General features: G+C 33.6%; 4 protein-coding genes across 4 annotated transcripts; all 4 read left to right on the top strand.

Moving 5' to 3' along the window:
- Nucleotides 1-1,520: 1,520 nt before the first annotated feature.
- On the top strand, nucleotides 1,521-3,300 carry LOC133033864 (putative disease resistance protein At1g50180). Its single transcript, XM_061108920.1, has 2 exons — nucleotides 1,521-2,826; nucleotides 2,967-3,300. The coding sequence occupies exons 1-2, from the start codon at nucleotides 1,785-1,787 to the stop codon at nucleotides 3,239-3,241; spliced, it is 1,317 nt and encodes a 438-aa protein (XP_060964903.1). The 5' UTR covers nucleotides 1,521-1,784; the 3' UTR covers nucleotides 3,242-3,300.
- Nucleotides 3,301-10,603: 7,303 nt separating this feature from the next.
- Nucleotides 10,604-12,909, top strand: LOC133033863 (probable disease resistance RPP8-like protein 2). Its single transcript, XM_061108919.1, has 2 exons — nucleotides 10,604-12,061; nucleotides 12,629-12,909. The coding sequence occupies exons 1-2, from the start codon at nucleotides 10,717-10,719 to the stop codon at nucleotides 12,643-12,645; spliced, it is 1,362 nt and encodes a 453-aa protein (XP_060964902.1). The 5' UTR covers nucleotides 10,604-10,716; the 3' UTR covers nucleotides 12,646-12,909.
- Nucleotides 12,910-15,242: 2,333 nt separating this feature from the next.
- LOC115719489 (putative disease resistance protein At1g50180) lies at nucleotides 15,243-18,926 on the top strand. The gene is made up of 3 exons (XM_030648563.2): nucleotides 15,243-16,461; nucleotides 16,778-18,514; nucleotides 18,631-18,926. Exons 1-3 carry the CDS (start codon nucleotides 15,396-15,398, stop codon nucleotides 18,651-18,653), a joined length of 2,826 nt encoding a protein of 941 aa, XP_030504423.2. The 5' UTR covers nucleotides 15,243-15,395; the 3' UTR covers nucleotides 18,654-18,926.
- Nucleotides 18,927-19,263: 337 nt separating this feature from the next.
- LOC115719488 (probable disease resistance protein RF9) lies at nucleotides 19,264-22,851 on the top strand. Its single transcript, XM_030648562.2, has 3 exons — nucleotides 19,264-20,553; nucleotides 20,784-22,520; nucleotides 22,616-22,851. The coding sequence occupies exons 1-3, from the start codon at nucleotides 19,491-19,493 to the stop codon at nucleotides 22,660-22,662; spliced, it is 2,847 nt and encodes a 948-aa protein (XP_030504422.2). The 5' UTR covers nucleotides 19,264-19,490; the 3' UTR covers nucleotides 22,663-22,851.
- Nucleotides 22,852-23,905: the final 1,054 nt, after the last annotated feature.

Genomic DNA, 23,905 nt, shown 5'->3' with positions numbered 1-23,905 from the left:
TTGCATATGAGTCTTCACAAAAATTGGATTTTTTCTTCTTCTTCTTTTTCATTCTAAATATTTATTTTGAAATATATTATTAAATTGTTAACAATATACATAATTATATAATAATAGAGAATGGTTAAGCAAAATATTTTTCTTTGGTGTGATATTTGGCGAGAATTATTAGAGCAAAAATAATAAATCTTATACTAAATTAGTAAAAACAAATATATATACTAAAATAGTGCAACCGTTGAAAATGGTCAAATATTTCTATTTTTCTGTCCATCTCTTTGTTCTATTTCCCAAACATTATAACAAGAGCTGACACATGAACTCAGAAATAAAGAACCATTTTTTCTGTAATAATTTTTTATGAGATTTTTGCTTACTGGGAAACACATGTGTATATTTGATTGATTGGTAATTGATAGTCAATCTTCGTGGTAACTATACTCTATTTATTATTATATTACTTGATTCAATTGTGTATACGGATCAAATTTACCGAACATACCTCATGCATTAAAGATGGTCTTACAGGTACATTTTATAGATCTTCATTTGAGAATTTTATTGTAATTTTAGAAACATTTTATATATACTATCATCTCCTTAACACTACAAAAAATCTTACTTTTAGTCACAATAAAATTTGTGATTAAAAGTGAAAAATTGTGACTAATTATATGTTGTGACTGAAAAGTCCGTGGCTAAAAGTATTAGTCACAAAAATTACAATTTGTTATGACTAAATGTATTTTTAGTCACAATACTTATTGTGACTAAAATTAAATTAGTGACAACTTGCAACTAAATATTATGTTTTAGTCACAAGTAACATTTTGTTGTGTAAAAGTTACATTTAGTCACAAAAAAAATTATGTTGTGACTAAAAAGTTGTCACTAAAAGCAGCAATTTTTGTAGTGTAACTCTTCATTGAATCAATTTGTGGCTTCTGTGAGTTCTTCAAAGCTAAATTGATGCAAATTGATTTTGACATATAAGTCTCATACAGTCTATAAAGTCCAACGAAAATATTGTAGTAGAGTAAGAAACCAAGATAGAACCACCTAAATGTATGGACAATGGCCAAACCATTTATGAAAATTAATACTTTCTACAATTAAATAAATATCAAATAAAAAGATAGATGATTAAAATATGTAAAGAATTAAAGATTATGATATTAAACAAACACATTATATATATGTGGGGAAAATAAACACATGAAAATATAAACATTAACAAAAGCACATAAGCAAGACTAAAAAATATTATGTCACTAGCTAGCTAGCTTCGTAAATTTCAAAATTTGTCCTAGAAGAAAACCATGAAAAATGTAATATTTTTTCCATTTATTTTTAGTATGGTGGTTTGAATATTAATCCATGGCTCCTTCAATATCTCATGTGAAACTTGTGCCTGACTTAAGCTCAAGATGAAAACTTTTTACATTTTATTGATTGGAGGAATAAAGGGCAAGAGTCAAGAACAAGTATTCAGACATATTTACAAACTTTTTAGAAAGAAATTGGGAATCTGATCCATCTAAGTTCACTAAGTATTCTTTATTGACAGATTAACAATATTCCAATCTTCTATAAGCAATTGTTGAATATGCTTTACTTACACCATGCACCAAACCAACCAACCCCAAAGCAAAACCAAATATTGCTTTTACTTTTTTAAACACATTATTTGAAGTTTGAACCGATTAACAATACTAGAGAGCAACTCAGAAAACACAAAAAGAAAAAGAAAGAAAACAATACTAGAGAGTGAACAAGATCATCAAATGGCAGACGCTGTTGTTTCGTTTGTGATTGAAAGGCTTGGCGACTTGGTGATTTCTGAAGCTCAATTCTTGGGTGGAGTTGAAGCCCAAGTGGGGAATGCACAGATCAAGCTTCAATGTATGAGTGCTTTCTTAAAAGATGCTGATGCTTGGGTACGTAATGGTGATGAGAGAGTTCGCCTTTTGGTTGTCCAAATCAGAGAAAAATCTCTTGACTTGGAGGATGTTATTGAAACTTATGTTCTCAAGGTGATTTTGAGGAGAAATGAAGGCTTACTAAAGAGGTGTATTTGCATCTTCAGAAAAGGAATTGATGTCCACAAAGTTGGATCAGAGATTGAGAGGATCTCATCCAACATTGATACTTGGACTTCACAGTTAGAAGCACTTGGAGTACAAAGATCAATACACAATGCAGCTGAAGCTTCTTCAAGCAATGTTCAAAAGCAAAGACAGTTGAGGCAAGCTTATTCGTATGTTGAAGACAATGTTATTGTTGGATTCGATAAAGATATCCAAGGTTTGGTTGCCCTTTTGACTGAAAAAGAGTACCCTCATAAGCATAAGGTGATTTCTGTCTATGGGATGGGCGGTTTGGGGAAGACTACTCTTGCAAGAAAGGTCTATCAGCATCCTCAAGTCAGGACTCATTTTGATTGTTATGCTTGGGCCTCAATATCTCAGCAATGTAACAGACGTGAAGTCTTGGAAGGAATTCTATTTGCTTTCACCTCTCCAACCAAAGAAAGAAGAGAAGAAATCAAAATCATAAGCGATGACGAAATAGCCAAGGAGCTTTACAACTTTCAGAAACAGAAAAAATGTTTGGTGGTCCTTGATGATATATGGACAACTGCAACATGGGATCTTCTGAAACATGCATTCCCTACTACTGCTCAAGGAGACACATTGCATAGCAAAATCTTACTCACTACTCGGAACAAGGTTGTAGCTTTGCATGCCGATCAACATGGTTTCATCCATGAACCTCATTTCCTCAATGAAGAGGAGAGTTTGGAGCTGTTTCACAAAAAGCTACCAAGTAACACATTTTCCTCTTTTCATTTCAATTAACATAATATTCTTCTCTATGTTCATACATACTATAGGCTCTGTATATGTTCCTAATTCATATTAGTTGTTTCATTCATCTTTTTGTGCATTTTCAATGGATAAATTCAGATTCAAATGATGATGAAGAAAGGAAGAAAGAACTTGCAGTAGAGATGGTTAGAAGGTGCTCTGGTTTGCCATTAGCCATCATTGTCCTCGCTGGGCTTCTATCTAAGAAACATACCTTATATGAGTGGGAGCAGATGAAAGCAAATGTAATTCACTGCATCGGTCAGGGTGATCAACAACATGAAGGTGACTCAAAATACCGAAGTGTCTTGTGGGTGTTAGGTTTGAGTTACAGTGAGTTACCATCTCACTTGAAGCCTTGTTTTTTGTGTTAGATAAATTAACAATTAACCCAAGATCTATTTGTATATAACATAGAACACAATAATAAGATATAATAATTAGGTATGTGTACCTGATTGATCCATAGCAATTATCTCTGATTGATCCACAGCAGTTACTCCAATTCGATAGTGTAATACTATCAACTAAGTCTTCCTCCCTAGATCTCTAAATCAGAAGCAGTTTATTTTCTCTGATTATCAAAAGGTATACAATTGTGATGAGACAATATGTATTTATAGAGTTAGGGAGGGGACTTAGCTACAAAACCCTAGTTGGGCCGGGCACTCGCTCATCAAAGGCTTCAGTCAACTAGAAAAGCCCACACTTCTGCTTCACCTAGACTTTACTCACAGATGCTAAGCCCATTAACAATTGATCACCAACAACATGGGCTAATACAGCAAAGAACTATCCAATCAACCCAAGTTTTAATAAAACCAATAAAACTTAATGTAAGCCCAAATAAAAGTCTAACATTCTCCCACTTGGGCTACATTGATTTTAATACATATATATTATATATCAAAATAATTTTGTTTGAAAACGACTCATGGGTTGAACAACAGGAAAACATTTGTGGCCACTTTAAAAACTGATAGTTCTCTGATAGCATCTCAACATACCGGTCCAATTTAACCTTTGATAATGAACTATGACAGTCATATTGTTTTTAGCTCAACAAAAGACATTCATAATCACAAATACCAAAGTATTAAATCGACATGGTCAATAAGTCTAGTAGTGTGGTAAGGAATTATGTTCAACATGTGATCAATATAAAATAACATAATATCCTTATCAGTCCTCAATTTCACTGATACCGTGATGCTTAATAAATAAGCCAGTGAAATTAAACATACACCACTTAAAATAAGTAAGTGTCACTAAACTTGCTTAAAGAATTAAGCCAACAACATATCATTGTCAATAAGCAAATAGATTTAAAAGACAATGATCACAACAATATGAACCACATGCTTTCAATTCAATCATTCTCGAGAATATAACAAAACATAATTGAAAACATATCCATTCAATAATAAAAAATATTGAAACATAAAATGTAGTTCATAACTTTATTCAGAAAATTATAAATAATAATTTCTAAAAACAAACAAAAAACAAAACTCCCACTAACCCAAAAGATCAAAAGATTCTAAAATGCCCATATTAACAACATGTTTATTAAACAGCACGGCACTTAACCCTTTGGTTAGAGGATCAGCTAACATCGACTCGGTCTTGCAATTTTCAATAACAATGTCTCCTTTCTTGACCAAGTCTCTGACAGTGAGATACTTTATTTCCATATGTTTAGAAGCACTACTAATCTTGTTATTCTTTGAAAAGAAAACAGCAGCATTATTATCACAATAGATTAGCATAGGTGTGGAAATAGAATCAACCACTCGTATCTCCGAAATAAAATTCTTCAGCCACAAAGCTTGCAAAGATGCCCCATAACATGCAACAAACTCAGCATACATAGTAGATGACGTGATCAAAGTCTGTTTGACACTCTTCCAAGAAATAGCAGCACCTGCCAAGGTGAAAATATAGCCAGAAGTTGACTTTAAATCATCTACACAACCACCAAAATCTGAATCTGAATAACCAACAACTCGAAGATTGTCAACATGCTTATACACAAGCATAAAACTCTTCGTTCTTTGCAAATATCTCAAAACTTTCTTGGCTGCAACCCAATGATCAAGACCAGGATCAGATAAATATCTCCCAAGAACATTGACTACGAAAGCTATGTCAGGTCGAGTGCAAACCTGAGCATACATCAAACTCCCTACTACACTTGCATAAGGGATGTTCTTCATTGCTCCTCTTTCCAAGTCGTTCTTAGGACATTGCTGCTTTAGTGAACTTGTCCCCTTTCAGAATAGGAACAGAACCAGCTTTACACAAATCCATGTTGAACCTTTTGAGCACACGATTAATGTAAGCTTCTTGAGATAAGCCAAGAACTTTTCGATTCCTGTCACGATGGATCTCAATCCCCAAAACATAGGATGCCTCTCCAAGATCTTTCATATCAAAATTGGAAGACAGAAAATTTTTGGTCTCATTTAGTAGTGACAAATCACTGCTGGCAAGTAAAATGTCATCTACATAAAGAACAAGAAAAATATAACGACTCCCACTGATCTTCATATAAATACACTGATCAAACTTGTTCTCTACGAAACCAAACGATGTCACAACCTTGTCAAACTTCAAGTACCACTGGCGAGATGCCTGTTTGAGACCATAAATGGATCGTTTCAACTTGCAAACCAAGTGTTCTTTTCCATTCTCCTTGTAGCCTTCAGGTTGAGACATATAGACTTCCTCATTCAATTCTCCATTCAGAAAAGCAGTTTTAACATCCATTTGATGCAACTCTAAATCAAAATGCGCAACTAAGGCCATAATAATTCTGAATGAATCTTTAGTGGAAACAGGTGAGAAAGTTTCAGTGTAATCAATACCTTCTCTTTGAGTAAAGCCTTTAGCCACTAAACGCGCTTTAAACCTTTCAATCTGTCCCTTTTTATCCCTTTTAGCCTTTAAAATCCACTTACAACCTATTGGTTTAAAACCATCAGGTAATAAAACTAGCTCCCATACACCATTTTTCTTCATGGAGTCGATCTCATCATCCGTAGCTGCTAACCATTTTGAAGATTGTGGACTATTAAGTGCTTCACTAAAAGTGACAGGATCCACAAAATGATCAATATCATATTCTCCTTCTCCAAGATAAACAAAATTATCATGACACTTTGTTGACTTCTTTTGTCTCTGAGATCTTCTTAGAGGAGGTACTTCTGGAATAACTTCTCTTTGTTGATCATTGTTTTGAATAACATCTTCCACAACTGGAATTTCTTCAATAACAGAATTCTCATTAACAATGGGAGCTTCATCATTAATAAGCCCTTCATCAATAATAGGTCCTTCATCATCTTCGATATCGGGAGCAACGTATTCATCAACAATGGGAGCATTACCAACTGGAGTAGGATGGAGACTACTATTATCATCTCTTGAAAATGACATAGGAATACAAATTCCTTTAGATGACTCCCCCATTTCAAGAGATGTTGAAGGAATTTTTTCAGCAACATCAAATTCCAGAAATTTAGCAGTCTGAGATTCAACAATTCGCGTACCACGAGTGGGACAGTAAAAGCGATAGCCTTTTGAGTGCATTGGATAACCAATGAAATAATAAAGATTTGTTCTCGGATCTAACTTTTTCAAATTAGGATCATAAATCTTTACTTCAGCTGGACAACCCCATACACGAAGATGATTCAGACTAGGCTTTCGCCCAGTCCACAACTCAAAAGGGGTCTTGGGAACAGATTTACTGGGAACATAATTTAAAATATAACTTGCAGTCATAAGTGCTTCACCCCATAAAAACTCTGTAAGATTTGTTCTACTCATCATACTTCTAACCATATCCATGAGATTGCGATTTCTCCTTTCAGCAACGCCATTTTGCTCAGGTGAACCAGGCATAGTGTATTGAGCAACTATACCATTTTCTTGTAAGTACTCTGCAAAAAGCCCCATGTGTTGTCCAGATTCTGTATAACGACCATAATATTCTCCTCCACGATCAGAATGAACAACTTTGATGACTCTTCCTAATTGTTTCTCAACCTCATTTCGAAAATTTTTGAGTTTATCAAGGGCGTCAGATTTGTCTTTAATTAAATAGGTGAATCCATAACGAGAAAAATCATCGATAAAAGTGATAAAATACTTATTTCTGCACAACGTGTTGGAATAAGGACCACTGATGTCCGTGTGGATAATTTCCAATAAAGATTGACTGCGGTTTGCAGTCTTCTTTCTTGTTTTAGTCAATTTTCCACGAGTACAATCAACACAAGTATCCCAATCAGAAGCATCAAGAGGAGGAAGTATTTCAGATTTAATTAAACGATCAACCCTTTCTCTGGAAATATGACCCAATCTTTTGTGCCATAACAATAAGGATGTTTCCTTAATATGAGGTCTTTTACCCACAGAATTCACAACATTAAAAGAGGAATCTAAAGGAGCCAATGACAACTTGTAAAGACCATCAGAATAAAAGCAATTTCCAATAATTCGAGAGTCAAGCATAATGTCAACATTATCATTTGCAAAATGAAAAGAATATCCTTGTTTAACCAAAAGCGGAAGCGAAACTAAATTCCTTTTAAAAGTAGGAACATAAAAAGTATTGTTCAGAATAATCTTATCACGAGACTGTAATTCAAGAATAAATGTTCCAACATAGATAACGTCAACTCCAATATCATTGCCCACTTTAAGCTTGGACTCCCTCTCACTTGGCTTCCTGAGATCCCTTAGCCCCTGTAAGGAAGCAGAAACATGAACAGTAGCACCACTGTCTAACCACCAAGAATCAATAGGAACATCAACTAGATTAGATTCAAAACAAACACATGCCAATGGATTACCTGATTGTGCTTGCTTCTTTTCTAACCAAGTCTTAAATTTGTGACAGTCCGTTCTCCGATGCCCCAATTTTTCACAAAAGTAACACTTCACATTAGAGTATTTGGACTTTCCGTTGTTATTCTTCTCGTTTATTCTTATGCTCCTTACCATTACCTATCTCCGTTTTGTAGCACCATCATTTTTATTCTTGAATTTTCCTTTTCCTTTGTTGGGCTTGAGGTGAGAAACATAGTTAGCAGATTCATTCTTCTCCCTTTTAAGCTTGCTTTCTTCAGCTACACACTGAGAAATTAGATCGCTGATAGTCCATGTTTGATTGTAAGTGTTGTAGGCTGTCTTGATAAGGCTGAAAGAGGCAGGAAGAGCATGAAGAGCTCGATGAATAATGAAAGAGTCAGGAAGAGGAATATTATGATCTTTCAACTTGGACTGAACATTCACCAATTTCAGAATAAAATCTCGCACTCCTTTTATTTCATCATACTTAATGGTTGTCATTTCATCCATAAGATGTCCAGCTTCAGCGTTTTCTCCAGTGTCGTATAATTTTTCTACAGCATTGAAAAACTCTTTGGCATTTGTAGTGTCTGGCAAACCACTCAATAGATGTTCAGGAATGGATCTTTTCATAGTAAGAAGACTAAGTCGACTTGACTTTTCCCATTGTGCATGATGAGTTCTCTCAGCCTGTGTATCGAGCCGCAAGATCGGCGAGGTTTTTCTTCTCGTAGGCACAAGTCCAAATCCATTATGCCTAAAGTAAATTCCACATCTCGTTTCCATGTCTTGTAGTTGGAAGCATTCAAAATATGAATGGAAGCATTATTGTTGTTCACAGAAAAGGAGACTGAAAAAATTCAAAAATTAAAACTTGAATAAGCAATATGAGCAATGTATTAGAAAATATTGTAGAATCAACTGGTCATTATAAACTCCCCTTTGGGGTGAGAATATAACACACACATGATTTACCTTCATGAAGTTAACAACAAAGAAAAAATACATATCCTTTAAGAATTTTATTACCTTTGGGCAAATAAATTTCTTAAAAATATGTATTAATTCAAGCAAAAAAAATAATAATAAATTTATATATTTAAATTATTACCTTTGGGCAAATAATTAAAATATATACATTTAATATTAACTCACTTCATGGAATGTGAACTAATATATGTAAATACTACCTTTGGGCAAGTAATTACACATATAGTCAACCAAAAATATAATATTTTCTTCAACATGTGAAATTTGGTGATAAAACAATCATTGAAAATTAATAATTTTCAACCAAATTTCCAAAAGAGATATATAATTGCTTTTATTATATTGATAATAAAAAAAAATAAAGTGTCCACCATAACACATTATTGTTATATCAAATAATCAAGTTTTATAACTTTAGAACAACAATTAATGGAAAAATGTGAAATAAAGAATATTGGTGGAGATTACATAGTCAAGACAAATTAAATAAGAGAGTGACTATGTTTTATGGAACGAGAAGAAACTCAAAAAATTTTCTATGATTGACAAATTTCGAAAAATTATCAAAAAATATTTTTAATAATTTTTAACTACATAATTATCATTAAAATAATAATAATTATTAAACGGAGTCAAAAAATTAATTAAAAATCATAGAAAAATCAGAAATTAAATTCTAATAACGCTGAAAAAAAAAATCGTCGAAAACGGACATCCCAGCCGGCCCCACGCGCCCCCACGCGCCGCCTGCGCGAGTGGGCTTCGCGGCTGGGACTGATCTTCTTCCTCCAGCGGGTCTGAAAGCGGGTCACGCGACCCGGTTCCTCCGATTCGGGTCTGCAACAGTTTTCCGGCCAAAAATTCGTCGAAAGATGGGGATTTTGGATGGGTTTTGCTCGGGATTGAATTTCTAATTGATCTACGCTACTAATTTCGGGTATTAAAGGTTAAATCTCTAGATTTCATGACAAAAGCAATCCGAAAATTGAAGAACACAACAAAAAAAAATTGTAATGCTAATCTTAGTTAAATCCGAAATTAATTATGTAGGAACATTGATAAACAATTAATTATGAGAAATCTATTATCAATTTTAGATCAAAAACAATAAAATCAAAATACACAAATATAATTTCACATTATAATCATATAAACCCTAAAACTTTAAAATTAAAATTCTCTTAATATAGACTATGAATTCAAACATATAATATATCAATTGAAAGAGAATTTAACGATCAATAAAATCCCTAAAGTTTTAAGATTTATAAACAAAAAATTACACATAAAATAATAACGAAATTAATATGAAATTATGGATAATTAATATATACAAATTAATTATACTAATTATAGGTTCTAAATCATATACAATAGGCAATCTGATACCACATGTTAGATAAATTAACAATTAACCCAAGATCTATTTGTATATAACATAGAACACAATAATAAGATATAATAATTAGGTATGTGTACCTGATTGATCCATAGCAATTATCTCTGATTGATCCACAGCAGTTACTCCAATTCGATAGTGTAATACTATCAACTAAGTCTTCCTCCCTAGATCTCTAAATCAGAAGCAGTTTATTTTCTCTGATTATCAAAAGGTATACAATTGTGATGAGACAATATGTATTTATAGAGTTAGGGAGGGGACTTAGCTACAAAACCCTAGTTGGGCTGGGCCTGCTCATCAAAGGCTTCAGTCAACTAGAAAAGCCCACACTTCTGCTTCACCTAGACTTTACTCACAAATGCTAAGCACATTAACAATTGATCACCAACAACATGGGCTAATACAGCAAAGAACTATCCAATTAACCCAAGTTTTAATAAAACCAATAAAACTTAATGTAAGCCCAAATAAAAGTCTAACATTTTGTACTTGGCTCGTTACGCTGAAGATGTCACCATAAGAGTAAAAGAGTTATGTCTTGTACTCATAGCAGAAGGATTAATATCGCGAAGAAGAGGGTCTGTGGAAACTTTGGAGGAAATGGCATATGATTGGTTGTGTGAGTTGGTTGAGAGGAGTATGATTCAGGTCAAAGAAATGAGTTCAACAAGAAAAAGGATAAAATCATTTTGCATTCATGATCTCATGCGTGATGTGTGCCTGTCTAAAGCTCAAGAAGAAAACTTCCTACGTTTTATAGATTGGCGAAATAGAAGGGAAGAGCCAACAGAAACAAAGGTACGAAGAGTTTCCATCTATGATAGTGAAAGTACTAATTGTAGTGATTTTATTCATATGGTTGATAAAAAAGATGGCTCTCTCAGATGCCTTGCTGTAGATGGAGGAATTGAGTATAATTATAAAAGAGTATTGAGACATGCATGCAATCACTTTTTGAAGCTTAGAGTTTTGATTATTGGTCATCAGCCTGTGGATACCTATTCTTTGAAGTTGCCTAAAGAAATTGGGAATCTGATCCATCTAAGGTTATTGAGTATTCCTAGTTGGCGTATTAAAGAGATTCCATCTTCTTTTGGCAATTTAAGATGCCTGCAGACTTTGAGAGTTTGGAGCTCGAGTGATATCATAATACCAAGTTCAATGTGCAAGTTGGAGCAACTGAGGCATCTACAATTTCTTAGTTACATAAAATTTGGTAAATTCTTGAGGTCAACTAAGTCTAGAAATTTACAAACATTGGTAGGTATTGGTACCAAGGATCTTCTACTGAGTGATCTTCTACAGTTGGAGAGTCTCAAGAAATTAGGAATTTGTGTGAATGGAAATTTTGAGACATTCTTACACAATCCCCAGTCTCTCATATTCACTCATCTTCTGTCTTTACAAATGACTAATCGTTTTGGCACCGAGATAGATATTGTTCCTTTGATATTAAGCTGTCCTCACATTTATAAGCTTAGTGTGAAATCTCCTATATTAAGGTTACCACAAGTCAACCAATTCTCTCCAAATCTCATCAAGTTAACGTTGGTAGATCTCGAACTTGAGGATGATCCAATGCCAACATTAGAAAAGCTACCAAAATTAAGAGTCCTTGAGATTTCCTATGATAGTTTTAGAGGGGATGAGATGGTGTGCTCAAGAGGAGGTTTCCCTCGACTTGAATCTCTTCAGCTTTGTGGTCTAGATTACTTGAAAGAGTGGAAAGTGGAGGAGAGTGCATTGCCTACACTTGCCTATTTAAGTATTGATTATTGTAAGAGATTGAGGAGAGTTCCAGATGGAGTAAGAAACATTGTTACACTCAATGAGATAAAGATAATTGATATGCCTAAGAAATTCAAAGAAAGGATGGAGGAAGGAGGAGACGATTTCCACAAAGTCAACCACGTGCCATCACGTGTATTCATGGAATGTGATAAAGGTACATATCTATCTTTTGTTGTTAACTCCATTCTTTTTCTTTTTCTATCATTATTATCTTTACTCAAATTCCCAAATTAACATGTTTTTTTTTTTTTGCTCTTTTATCATTTTGTTTTATATAACAATTTTTTTTCAATACTTTCATTATTTTCTTTTCTGTTTTTGTAGAGAATTGAAAAACAAATTATCCATTAGTTATTTATTTTTAGTTTATAATTACTTTGATTATATTTTGTAAAAAATTATATTCATATAGTATGTCAAATATCTCTGTTTTTTTTAGGACTAATTAAATTATATATAAGCTACCATAAGTTGATATGTGTAATGTCTAATTATGTTATTATTTTTTAGTTATGAAATTTATAGTTTTTGTGAATAATTTTGAATCTATTTTTGCACAATTAATTTTACTGTTTTTCCTCTTATTTATTATTGTGTAATTGAAATTTTCAATTATCAAATAAAATGCAACCCTTAATAATGAGTGGAAGTGAATATATATGTACTTAGTACTTATTTACTCATGCATTTTCTGTATTGGTATTACTATGTATGAATGCAGATTCTGAAGTGATATGAATTAAAGTGGGAGAATGTCATATCAAGATTTGGAGGATGTGTTGCCACTGCCAATTACCAATGTCTGTTGATTCAATAATTAATATTTGGAATATAATGTATAATATTCGAATTGTGTTGTTGTTTTAATTCTTAAATGGGTGTCCACACATTTGGTACCCTGTATTTTATCTAAATACAAGTTTGCTACCATGTATTTTTAATAGGGATTATTTCATAAATATACAAAAACAATAAAAAAAAATTACAAAAATTTAGTTTTACGGAATTTTAAATATTTTTATAATTTTTTTAATTTTATTTACAGAAAATATGGTGTTTTTATATTGTACTCTTGTTAATTTATTGTTGATTTTTTGTTATTTGTTTGTTGTTGTTTTAATATTATTTAGATATTACTTTTTGTAATATTTTTGTTGTTTTCGTGTTGTTTCTATGAAAAACTGTAAAAAAAGAAAAAAAAATTATTCAAATGTAAAAATGTAATTTTTTTAAAAAAAAATTGTATCTTATGTAATTATTCCTTTTTGATAATGCTTATTAAGTACTAAGCAATAGACTCACAAAGAGTGAGGTCGATCCCACGAGAATTGTAGTTAAGTATGTTAAAATTAAATTCTTACTTCTATTTGTTAAAATAAGACTTTGGAGGATGTTATTGAAACTTATGTCCTCAAAGTGACTTTGAAGAGAAATGAAGGCTTACTAAAGAGGTGTATTTGCATCTTCAGAGAAGGAATTAATGTCCACAAAGTTGGATTAGAGATTGAGAGGATCTCATCCAACATTGATACTTGGACTTCACAGTTAGAAGCACTTGGAGTACACAGATCAATACACAATGCAGCTGAGGCTTCTTCAAGCTATGTCCAAAGGCAAAGACAGTTGAGGCAAGCATATTCTTATGTTGAGACAATATTGTTGTCGGATTTGGAAAAGATATAGAAGAGTTGGTAACTCTTTTGACTGAAAAAGAGACCCCTCATAAGCATAACGTAACTCTATTTTTAGGAATAATTAAATTACATATCCTATATGGAGTCAAAGCAACAATAATTTAACATGTGTAATGTCTAATTATGTTATTATTAGCTAATGCATTTTCTGTATTGGCATTACTATGAATGAATGCAGATGGGGATGATGACTATATATGAATTTTCTGTGGAGGATGCGTTTGCCACTGCCTATCACTAGTGTGTGTTTGTTCAATAATTACATTAGTGACTCTTTTTCCTATCTTTTGTTTTTTGTGTTCTTCTGTTGATGTGTTGTAATTGAATGAATCAAAATTTGTAACTTGAATATTAAAACAGAAAGTAAATCAAGAACACTAGATTTACAAGCTTCATCTGACCCTAGAAACACATTCTAGGCGATTATTGCTTGGGTTCTTCACTATGAAATCAATCAAGATACAATATCCAGTTCTGATTACAGCTCAATCAATCAAAGTAAACCTAAATGAATTCATATAAAAGTTACCCGAACACTTGATTCCAAATCAATTTTACATATCTAAGTCCCCTTCTTATCAGCTGAAATCCCTTCAACAGTTTCATCTGAACTCCCTTTAGATTACGCAGATCATCATTCCTTCTTCAGCTCCTGAAGATCAAAGCTGTAAATCTGATCCGTGGAATAAGATGTAATGAGCAATCCTTGTGGCGAGCTCAAAAGAGGATGTACCCCAATCATTTTGGGCGAACTTCTATAAAATCTGATTTTATGTCTCAACTTTCTGGTTTATGTTCATGTTTAATGTGTGTTGTGAATTGCTTTTGATTATGTGATTGTACTTGTAAAATCAATTGTGTTTGTTTCATTGTCTAACTGGTTTAGAACTCAAGATCAGTTGAGATCTTGATTGTCTAACTGGTTTGTGAGTTGGTGAAGGTGATCTTGATTGTTTTATATAAGGGAAACTGTATTAACATCTCCTTTTCTTGTCACTTAAGTTCTGTTTGTTTGAAGGTTATTAAGTCCTGGCTGGGATGGAGGACTTTGCCAGGAACAATTCCTGGGCTGTTGAAAGGGATTGAAAAATGGAAAAAGTACATAAACTGCTATTTTTTTTTGTAAAAAATTTACATTTTTACGTTGAAAGATTTTTTCTTTTAATATTTTTACGGTATTTTATAAAAGTGATTGCATACAACTATTCAAGTAAAAAAAGGTCCCACTAAAATAATAAAAAATGACTTTAGTGGGTTCAATGCTCTAACTAAGTAGCCCACAATTAATGTTTGATGACAAACAAGTTGTATAGAGTAGCATAAGAAGTTGGTACTGATTCTTCTGGTTTCATGACACCAAATTTATCATTGTGTTTGTTGTTAGTACAAACAAGTGGCCAAAGTCATCAAATATCACCTTATAACCAATAGAATTGGGCTCATTTTTTGAAGAAAAAACACTAGTTTCATAGTTAAATTCTGCTCTGAATATGAAATACAATATATGACTATATATATATATGTAGTAAAATTAAGTTACATTTTTGATACAAGTGTCTTTAAATTTATATTTTTGAGTTACCCACAAGTGGTTCAAAAGGAGTGGATGTAGTAGAGGACATAATGATGGGTTCCTTATTGGAAGTGGGTGATAATGGTGGGCCTACCAATAATGCTTAATGCCTTTTACCTACTCCACACATATACGGATAGGATCACCTATAAATCACTTTAAATCATATCATACAATACAATTCAATTCAATTCAATTTAGTTACTGAGCAAAATCATCAAATGGCAGATGCTGTTGTTTCATTTGTGATTGAAAGGCTTGGAGACTTGCTAATTGATGAAGCCAAGTTCTTGTATGGAGTTGAAGCCCAAGTTGGGAATGCAAAAATCAAGCTTCAATGTATGAGTGCTTTCTTAAAAGATGCTGATGCTTGGGTAACAAATGGTGATGACAGAGTTCGCCTTTTGGTTGTCCAGATCAGAGAAAATTCTCTTGACTTGCAGGATGTTATTGAGACTTATGTCCTCAAAGTGACTTTGAAGAAGAATGAAGGTGTGCTCAGAAGATCTATTAACATCTTCAGAGAGGGAATTAATGTCCACAAAGTTGGATCAGAGATTGAGAGGATCTCATCCAACATTGATACTTGGACTTCAGAATTAGAAGCACTTGGAGTACACAGATCAATACACAAAGCAGATGAAGCTTCTTCAAGCAGCTATGTCCAACAGCAAAGAAAGTTGAGGCAAGCTTATTCTTTTGTTGAAGACAATGTTGTTGTCGGATTTGATAAAGATATTGAGGAGTTGGTTGCCCTTTTGACTGAAAAAGAGAATTCTCATAAGCATAAGGTGATCTCTGTATGTGGGATGGGTGGTTTGGGCAAAACTACTCTTACAAAAAAGGTCTATCAGCATCCTCAAGTCAGGATTCACTTTGATTGTTATGCTTGGGCCTCAATATCTCAGCAATGTAATACACGCAATGTCTTCGAAGCAATTTACTTCGCTTTCACTTCTCCCACCAAAGAAAAAAGAGAAGAAATCAAAATGATAAGTGATGTTGAATTAGCAAGGGAGCTTTACAACTTTCAGAAACAGAAAAAATGTTTGGTAGTTCTTGATGATATATGGACTGCTACAACATGGGATCTTCTACAACATGCATTCCCTACTACTACTCAAGGAGACACATTGCATAGCAAGATCTTACTCACTACTCGGAACAAGGATGTAGCTTTGCATGCCGATCAACACGGTTTCATCCATGAACCTCATTTGCTCAATGAAGAGGAAAGCTGGGAGCTGTTTCATAAAAAGTACTTCTGTGTTGGAGCAGATCCATCAAGTAATATATTTCACTCTTTTTAACTCAATCATCATAATATTTTTTTTAATCATTGTTTTTATTTGTATATACATGTACTTATCAATAAACTAACATCAGTTTGATAAAAATATTGTTGCTGATTATTCTATTTCATATTAGTACTTCCTTTAATTTATAGAAAAATATATGTAGCATTAGTGAGATATGATCTAAGAAGCAGACCTCAATTTAACTATACTTTATGCATATGTTTGACATGATAATAATCTAGTGTTATGTTCCATTCCTTAAATCATAATACTTTTTGTGCATTTCACTGGATATATAAATTCAGACTCAAATGATGATGAAGAAAGGAAGAAAGAATTAGCGGTAGAGATGCTTAAAAAGTGCTCTGGTCTGCCATTAGCCATCATTATGCTCGCTGGTCTTCTATCTAAGAAACACACTGTATATGATTGGGAGCAACTGAAAGCAAATGTAATTCGCTGCATTGGTCAAGGTGATCAACAACATGATGACGACTCGAAATACCGTAGTGTTTCTGGGGTGTTAGGTTTGAGTTACAGCGAGTTACCACGTCACTTGAAGCCTTGTTTTTTGTACATGGCTCGTTACGCTGAAGATGTCCCGATAAGAGCAAAAGAGCTATGTCATATACTCATAGCAGAAGGTTTTATATCGCAAAGAAGAGGTTCTGTGGAAACTTTGGAGGAAGTGGCATATGATTGGTTGTGTGAGTTGGTGGAGAGGAGTATGATTCAAGTGAAAGAAATGAGTTCAACAAGAGGAAGGATAAAATCCTTTGGCATTCATGATCTCATGCGAGACTTGTGTGTGTCTAAAGCCCAAGAAGAAAACTTTCTACATTTTACTGACTGGCAGAATAAAGGGGAAGAGCCAATAGAAACAAAGGTACGAAGAGTTTCCATCTATGATAATGGAAATATTGATGGTAGTGATTTTATTCATATGTTTAGAAAAATAGATGGCTCTCTCAGGTGCCTTGCTCTACATGGAGGAATTGAGAATAGAAAAAGAGAATTGAGACATGTATGCAATCACTTTTTGAAGCTTAGAGTTTTGATTATTGGTCATCAATATGCCACATCTACTTTGAATTTGCCTAAAGAAATTGGGAATCTAATCCATCTAAGGTTATTAAGTATTCCTCATTGGAAATTCGAAACGATTCCATCTTCTTTTGGGAATTTAAGATGCCTCCAGACTTTGAGAGTAAGGATCCAGAGTGATATCATAATACCAAGTTCAGTGTGCAAGTTGGAGCAACTGAGGCATCTATATCTTATCACTGTAGATGGTGGCACAAAATTTGGTAATTTCTTGAGGTCAACTAAGTCTAGAAATTTACAAACATTGGTAGGTATTCGTACCAAGGATATTCTACTGACTGATCTTCTACAGTTGGAGAGTCTGAAGAAATTAGGAATTTATGTGGATGGAAATTTTGACAGATTCTTACACAATCCCCAAACTCTCACATTCACTCGTCTTCAGTCTTTACAAGTGAATAATCGTTTTGGCTTTGGCACCAAGATAGATATTGTTCCTTTGATATTAAGCTGTCCTCACATTTATAAGCTTAGAGTAAACTTGTCTATAGTAAGATTACCACAAGCCAACCAATTCTCCCCAAATCTCATCAAGTTAACATTGACTAAACTCAAACTTAAGGATGATCCAATGCCAACATTAGAAAAGCTACCAAAATTAAGAGTCCTTAGAATTGACTATGATAGCTTTATAGGGGATGAGATGGTGTGCTCAAGAGGAGGTTTCCCTCGACTTGAATCTCTTCAGCTTGAGTTTCTATTTGAGTTGAAAGAGTGGAAAGTGGAGGAGAGTGCATTGCCTACACTTGCCTATTTGCGTATTACAATGTGCAGGAGATTGAGGAGAGTCCCAGATGGACTAAAAAACATAGAGACACTCAATGAGATGGTCATACAACATATGCCTAAGAAATTCAAAGAAAGGATGGAAGAAGGAGGAGACGATTTCCACAAAATCAACCACGTGCCGTCACGTGTCTTTATCAAATGTGATGAAGGTACATATCTATCTTTTGTTGTTAGTTCCATTCTTTTTCTTTTCTATCATTATTTTTATCTATATTACACATTATTTGCTTATGCATTTTCTGTATTGGCATTACTATGAATGCAGATTGGCCGAACGACTATAAATGAATTTAAGTGGGACAATCATATCAACATTTGGAGGATGTGTTTGCCACTGTCAATCACCAATGTCTGTTTATTCAATAATTAATATTTGGAATGTAATGTGTAATATTCGAATTGTGTTGTTGTGTTTTAATTCTTAAATTAGTGACTGTTTTAAAATTTAATATTTCATATGTTATTATGTAATATATATACTTGGATTGTTGTCGCATGAACATTGTTGTTTTCTTTAAACAAGATGTGATGGTGAAACACATAAAATTTGATTTGACAAAATGGCAATAGCAAGAAAAGATCATGTGCAGTGCTTCTCAGCTTTTGTTTTTGTGTTCTTCTGTTGATGCTTTGTAATTGTTTTCTTCTTCTTCTTCTTATGTTTTTTTTTTGATGTAATAATATGCTTTTTTATTATTATTTTCCTGGAAAGACTTTGGGGTCAAGGTCAACTGAGTTTGTCTATGTGTGTCTTATTCATATTAATGATTTTAGTGATATGTTGGTTCACTTCCTACCAATCAACAACCTTATTCAATTGAACACTCAATAAGTAAAAATTCTCACGCTGTAGATTTTGTGACTGGGGACTGTATGTGCATCTTATCCATATGTGTAGTTAATGTTGGTCTCAATTTGTGGTGGTTGCTACCTGTATGGAAAAAGAAGTTTTCTTACATTAATTACTATTAATAAAGCGTGGAAAAATTGAGGCAAAGCAGCAGCCATTATTGAATACCAAAAACACCATTGGGATAGAATGCTTAAATGAATGATCTGTTTCGTTGTTAGATCATATCATACAATTCAGTTCAATTCAGTTTAGTTACTGACTAAAATCATCAAATGGCAGATGCTGTAGTTTCGTTTGTGATTGAAAGGCTTCGCGACTTGGTGATTTCTGAAGCTCAATTCTTGGGTGGAGTTGAGGCCCAACTGGGGAATGCACAGATCAAGCTTCAATGTATGAGTGCTTTCTTAAAAGATGCAGATGCTTGGGTAAGATATGGTGATGACAGAGTTCGCCTTTTGGTTGTCCAAGTCAGAGAAAATGCTTATGCCTTGGAGGATGTTATTGAGACTTATGTCCTCAAAGTGACTTTGAAGAGGAATGAAGGTGTACTAAAAAGATCTATTAACATCTTCAGAGAGGGAATTGATGTCCACAAAGTTGGATCAGAGATTGAGAGGATCTCATCCAACATTGATACTTGGACTTCACAATTAGAAGCACTTGGAGTACACAGATCAATACAAAAAGCAGATGAAGCTTCTTCAAGCAGCTATGTCCAACAGCAAAGAAAGTTGAGGCAAGCTTATTCTTTTGTTGAAGACAATGTTGTTGTTGGATTCCATAAAGATATAGAAGAGTTGGTTGGCCTTTTGACTGAAAAAGAGAACCCTCATAAGCATAAGGTGATTTCTGTATGTGGGATGGGTGGTTTGGGGAAGACCACTCTTGCAAGAAAGGTCTATCAGCATACTCATGTTAGGGAACACTTTGATTGTCAGGCTTGGGCCTCGATATCTCAGCAATGTAATACACGTGAAGTCTTCGAAGGAATTTTATTTGGTTTCACTTCTCCAACAGATGCACAAAAAAAATACATAAAAAACTTGACTGATGCTGAATTAGCCAAGAAGCTTTATGACTTTCAGAAAGAGTGGAAATGTTTGGTGGTCCTTGATGATATGTGGACCACTGCAACATGGGATCTTCTAAAACATGCATTCCCTACTACAACTCAAGGAGACACACATAGCAAGATCTTACTCACTACTCGGAAAAAGAATGTAGCTTTGCATGTGGATCAACATGGTTTCATCCATAAACTTCATTTCCTAAATGACAAGGAGAGTTGGGAGCTATTTCAGAACAAGTATTCCTATGTTGCAACAGATACATCAAGTAATTATACATATCACTCTTTCTAATTTAGTGATCATAATATTCTTTTTTATCTTCGCTACCATTTATATTTATACATATTTCATATTTCTTTGTATACAATTTTTTTAAACTTAGATATGTTTAGCTTTACCAGAGCTCAATTTAATTATACTTCGTTTGACATGATAATAATCCAGTGTTCCATTACTTATATCATAATTCTTTTTGTGCATTTTATATAAATTCAGACTCAAATGATGATGAAGAAAGGAAGAAAGAATTAGCAATAGAGATGCTTAAAAAATGCTCTGGTCTGCCATTAGCCATCATTGTACTCGCTGGTCTTCTATCAAAGAAACACACCATATATGAGTGGGAGCTGGTGAAAAGAAATGTACCTCGCTGCATAGGTCAAGCTGAACAACAACATGATGTTGACTCAAACCACCATGGTGTTTTCGGGGTGTTAGGTTTGAGTTACAACGAGTTACCAAGTAAATTGAAGCCTTGTTTTTTGTACTTGGCTCGTTACTCTGAAGATGTCACAATAAGGATAAAAGATTTCTGTCGTGTACTCATAGCAGAAGGTTTTATATCGTTAAGAAGAGGTTCTGTGGAAACTTTGGAGGAAGTGGCATATGATTGGTTGTGTGAGTTGGTGGAGAGGAGCATGATCCAGGTGAAAGAAATGAGTTCAACAGGAAGGATAAAGTCATTTTGCATTCATGATCTCATGCGAGATTTGTGCGTGTCTAGAGCTCAAGAAGAAAACTTTCTACATTTTATTGATTGGCAGAATAAAGGGGAAGAGCCAATAATAAAAAATGCACGAAGAGTTTCCATATTTGATAATGAAAGTACTAATGCTGATGATTTTATTCATATGGTTCGAAAATTAGATGGATCACTCAGGTGTTTTACTATGCAAGATGGAAGAGTTGTATACCAAGAAAGAGTATTGAGTCATGTATGCAATCACTTTTTGATGCTTAGAGTTTTAATTGTTGGTCATGAATTTGTTGATTGCACATCATTTCTGAAGTTGCCTAAAGAATTTAGGAATCTGATCCATCTAAGGTTATTAAGTATTCCTTATTGGCCAATTAGAAAGATTCCATCTTCTTTTGGCAATTTAAGATGCCTGCAGACTTTGAGAGTAAGGAAGGAGAGTGATATAATAATACCAAATTCAATGTGTAAGTTAGAACAGTTGAGGCATCTATATTTTTATAATCCAGTTGGTGGGGTAGAATTGGGTAAATTCTTGAGGTCAACTAGGTCTAGAAGTTTACAGACATTGGTAGGTGTTGGTACGAAAAATCTTCTAATGAGTGATCTTCTACGGTTTGGGAGTCTAAAGAAATTAGCAATATGTGTGGATGGAAATTTCAACAAATTCTTACATAATCCCCAAAATCTCACGTTTACTCGTCTTTTTTCTTTACAAGTAGGTAATTTTATTGGCAACAAGATAGATATTGTTCCATTGATATTAAGTTGTCCTCAAATGTATAAGCTTAGAGTGATCTCACCTATAGTAAGTTTACCAAAAGTCAACCAATTCTCCTCAAATCTCATCAAGTTACAGTTGGCTAATCTCTATCTTGAGGATGATCCAATGCCAACATTAGAAAAGCTACCAAAATTAAGTGTCCTTATAATTGGTTTTAATAGTTATTTAGGGGAAGAGATGGTGTGCTCAAGAGGAGGTTTCCCTCGACTTGAATCTCTCGAGTTTGATTTTCTAAGTGGCTTAAAAGAGTGGAAAGTGGAGGAGAATGCACTGCCTAAACTTGGCTATTTGAGTATTCGCGGGTGTATGAGATTGAGGAGAGTTCCAGATGGACTAAGAAAAATTGGTACACTCAATGAGATGGTGATGGATCATATGCCTATGAAATTCAAAGAAAGGATGGAGGAAGGAGGAGACGATTTCGATCAAGTCAAGCTCGTGCAATCACGTGTATTTATCAACTGTGATCAAGGTACATTTCTAATCATCCATCTATCTTGTGTTATTTCATTGCTTATTTACTCATATGCATTTTCTGTATTGGCATATTATTGTGAATGAATGCAGAATCAGAGGATAGTGTCAATGCTATATACAATCAACTCAACCTTTAGAGGAGCATTTGTCACTCTGCCAGTGTGTGTTTGTTGAATAATTACTATTTGGAATAATCTCTGTAATACAGTATTTCAATTTCAATGTTTCATATGTTATTATGTAGTATATATGTTGGATTGTTGTCTCATGAACATTGTCGTTTGTCATGAATTAAAAAATGTTGATGATGATGATGCATATATAAATTTGGAGCTACTGAACATGCAGGCCTTTAATTGACATGAGCTACTGAACTTTGGAGCCATAAATAATGATTTCCATAGAATTTCCTTACAAAATTTGACAAGCCCTTTAGTTTTATTTAGTGATTTCCATAGAATTTGATTACCTTGAGAAGTTGTGAGAACAAAGCCAAAGTGTTGAGCCAACACAACTTTGGATCCTTTTGGAGCAGGATTATCACCATTTCGAGATCCAACCTATTACAATATGGTGTCAAAAAGCCAAAATAAATTATTTTAGCCCTTCTAAAAAGAAAACTGATTATTAAACCTCTTTCACGCTTATGCGAGGTACTGCAGAAGAAAAAACTACAAAATTCGATCCAATTTATTGTAATCGATAAGTTAACAGCATATACTAAACAATGGTGACTAACTTGTATGATGATAGCTAGCAAGAAGTGATCATTTTGCATTTGTTTGAAATCCAAAGGCGAAATCTTTGGTAGGACAAAGCCAACATGCTGTGTCGCCCACTTTGACCACAACACATAAACAAAGTTTAAGAAATGAAAATAGTAGAGTACAAAGAGTAGAAGACATTCTATTCTCTAAGGTTGAAAATTAATATAAAGTATTATATAACTAACTTGTATGATGTAATTAGCTTTGGCCGACCTAAACATAATGGTATTAGATGTTAACAACAAAGCTTTTTCTTTTGTTTGTTATTTTTTATTTTTTTCAGCCATTGAATTATTGAAACATGAAAATATATAAGTAGATTCTCTTATAAAAAACATGATGATTCATTCTATGTATATAAGGTATTAATTGTTGAAAGAACAGGTATTATTCAAATCAAACTAGCATAAGATAATGAAGAAATAGACTTTTTTAATCCAAAGGATTAGTCTTCATTGGAATATGTCTAGCTTTTGATCATTAGAGAAAACAACAAACAACAAACGACAAATGAATTTTTTTTAGGACATTTTCAACAAGAGATCCAATGTTTCCACTACAACAAAAAGAAGATTACAAAGCATTGGTTAATGTGTTTTAAGGAATTAGTAGT

The sequence above is a fragment of the Cannabis sativa genome, chromosome 2 (genome assembly GCF_029168945.1).
Source record: "Cannabis sativa cultivar Pink pepper isolate KNU-18-1 chromosome 2, ASM2916894v1, whole genome shotgun sequence".
NCBI classification, from domain to species: Eukaryota; Viridiplantae; Streptophyta; class Magnoliopsida; order Rosales; family Cannabaceae; genus Cannabis; species Cannabis sativa.
The sequence above is the reverse complement of the archived record's forward strand: the minus strand, read 5'-3'. Positions and strand labels throughout refer to the sequence as shown.

Excerpts from the sequence above, each read along its gene's own strand:
- LOC133033864 (XM_061108920.1), top strand. The coding sequence starts at position 1,785 with ATGGCAGACGCTGTTGTTTCGTTTGTGATTGAAAGGCTTGGCGACTTG. Across the intron at positions 2,827-2,966 it reads GTTTCACAAAAAGCTACCAA|ATTCAAATGATGATGAAGAA; the intron begins GTAACACATTTT and ends GGATAAATTCAG.
- LOC133033863 (XM_061108919.1), top strand. The coding sequence starts at position 10,717 with ATGGCATATGATTGGTTGTGTGAGTTGGTTGAGAGGAGTATGATTCAG.
- LOC115719489 (XM_030648563.2), top strand. The coding sequence starts at position 15,396 with ATGGCAGATGCTGTTGTTTCATTTGTGATTGAAAGGCTTGGAGACTTG. Across the intron at positions 16,462-16,777 it reads TGTTGGAGCAGATCCATCAA|ACTCAAATGATGATGAAGAA; the intron begins GTAATATATTTC and ends ATATAAATTCAG. Across the intron at positions 18,515-18,630 it reads CTTTATCAAATGTGATGAAG|ATTGGCCGAACGACTATAAA; the intron begins GTACATATCTAT and ends CTATGAATGCAG.
- LOC115719488 (XM_030648562.2), top strand. The coding sequence starts at position 19,491 with ATGGCAGATGCTGTAGTTTCGTTTGTGATTGAAAGGCTTCGCGACTTG. Across the intron at positions 20,554-20,783 it reads TGTTGCAACAGATACATCAA|ACTCAAATGATGATGAAGAA; the intron begins GTAATTATACAT and ends ATATAAATTCAG. Across the intron at positions 22,521-22,615 it reads ATTTATCAACTGTGATCAAG|AATCAGAGGATAGTGTCAAT; the intron begins GTACATTTCTAA and ends GAATGAATGCAG.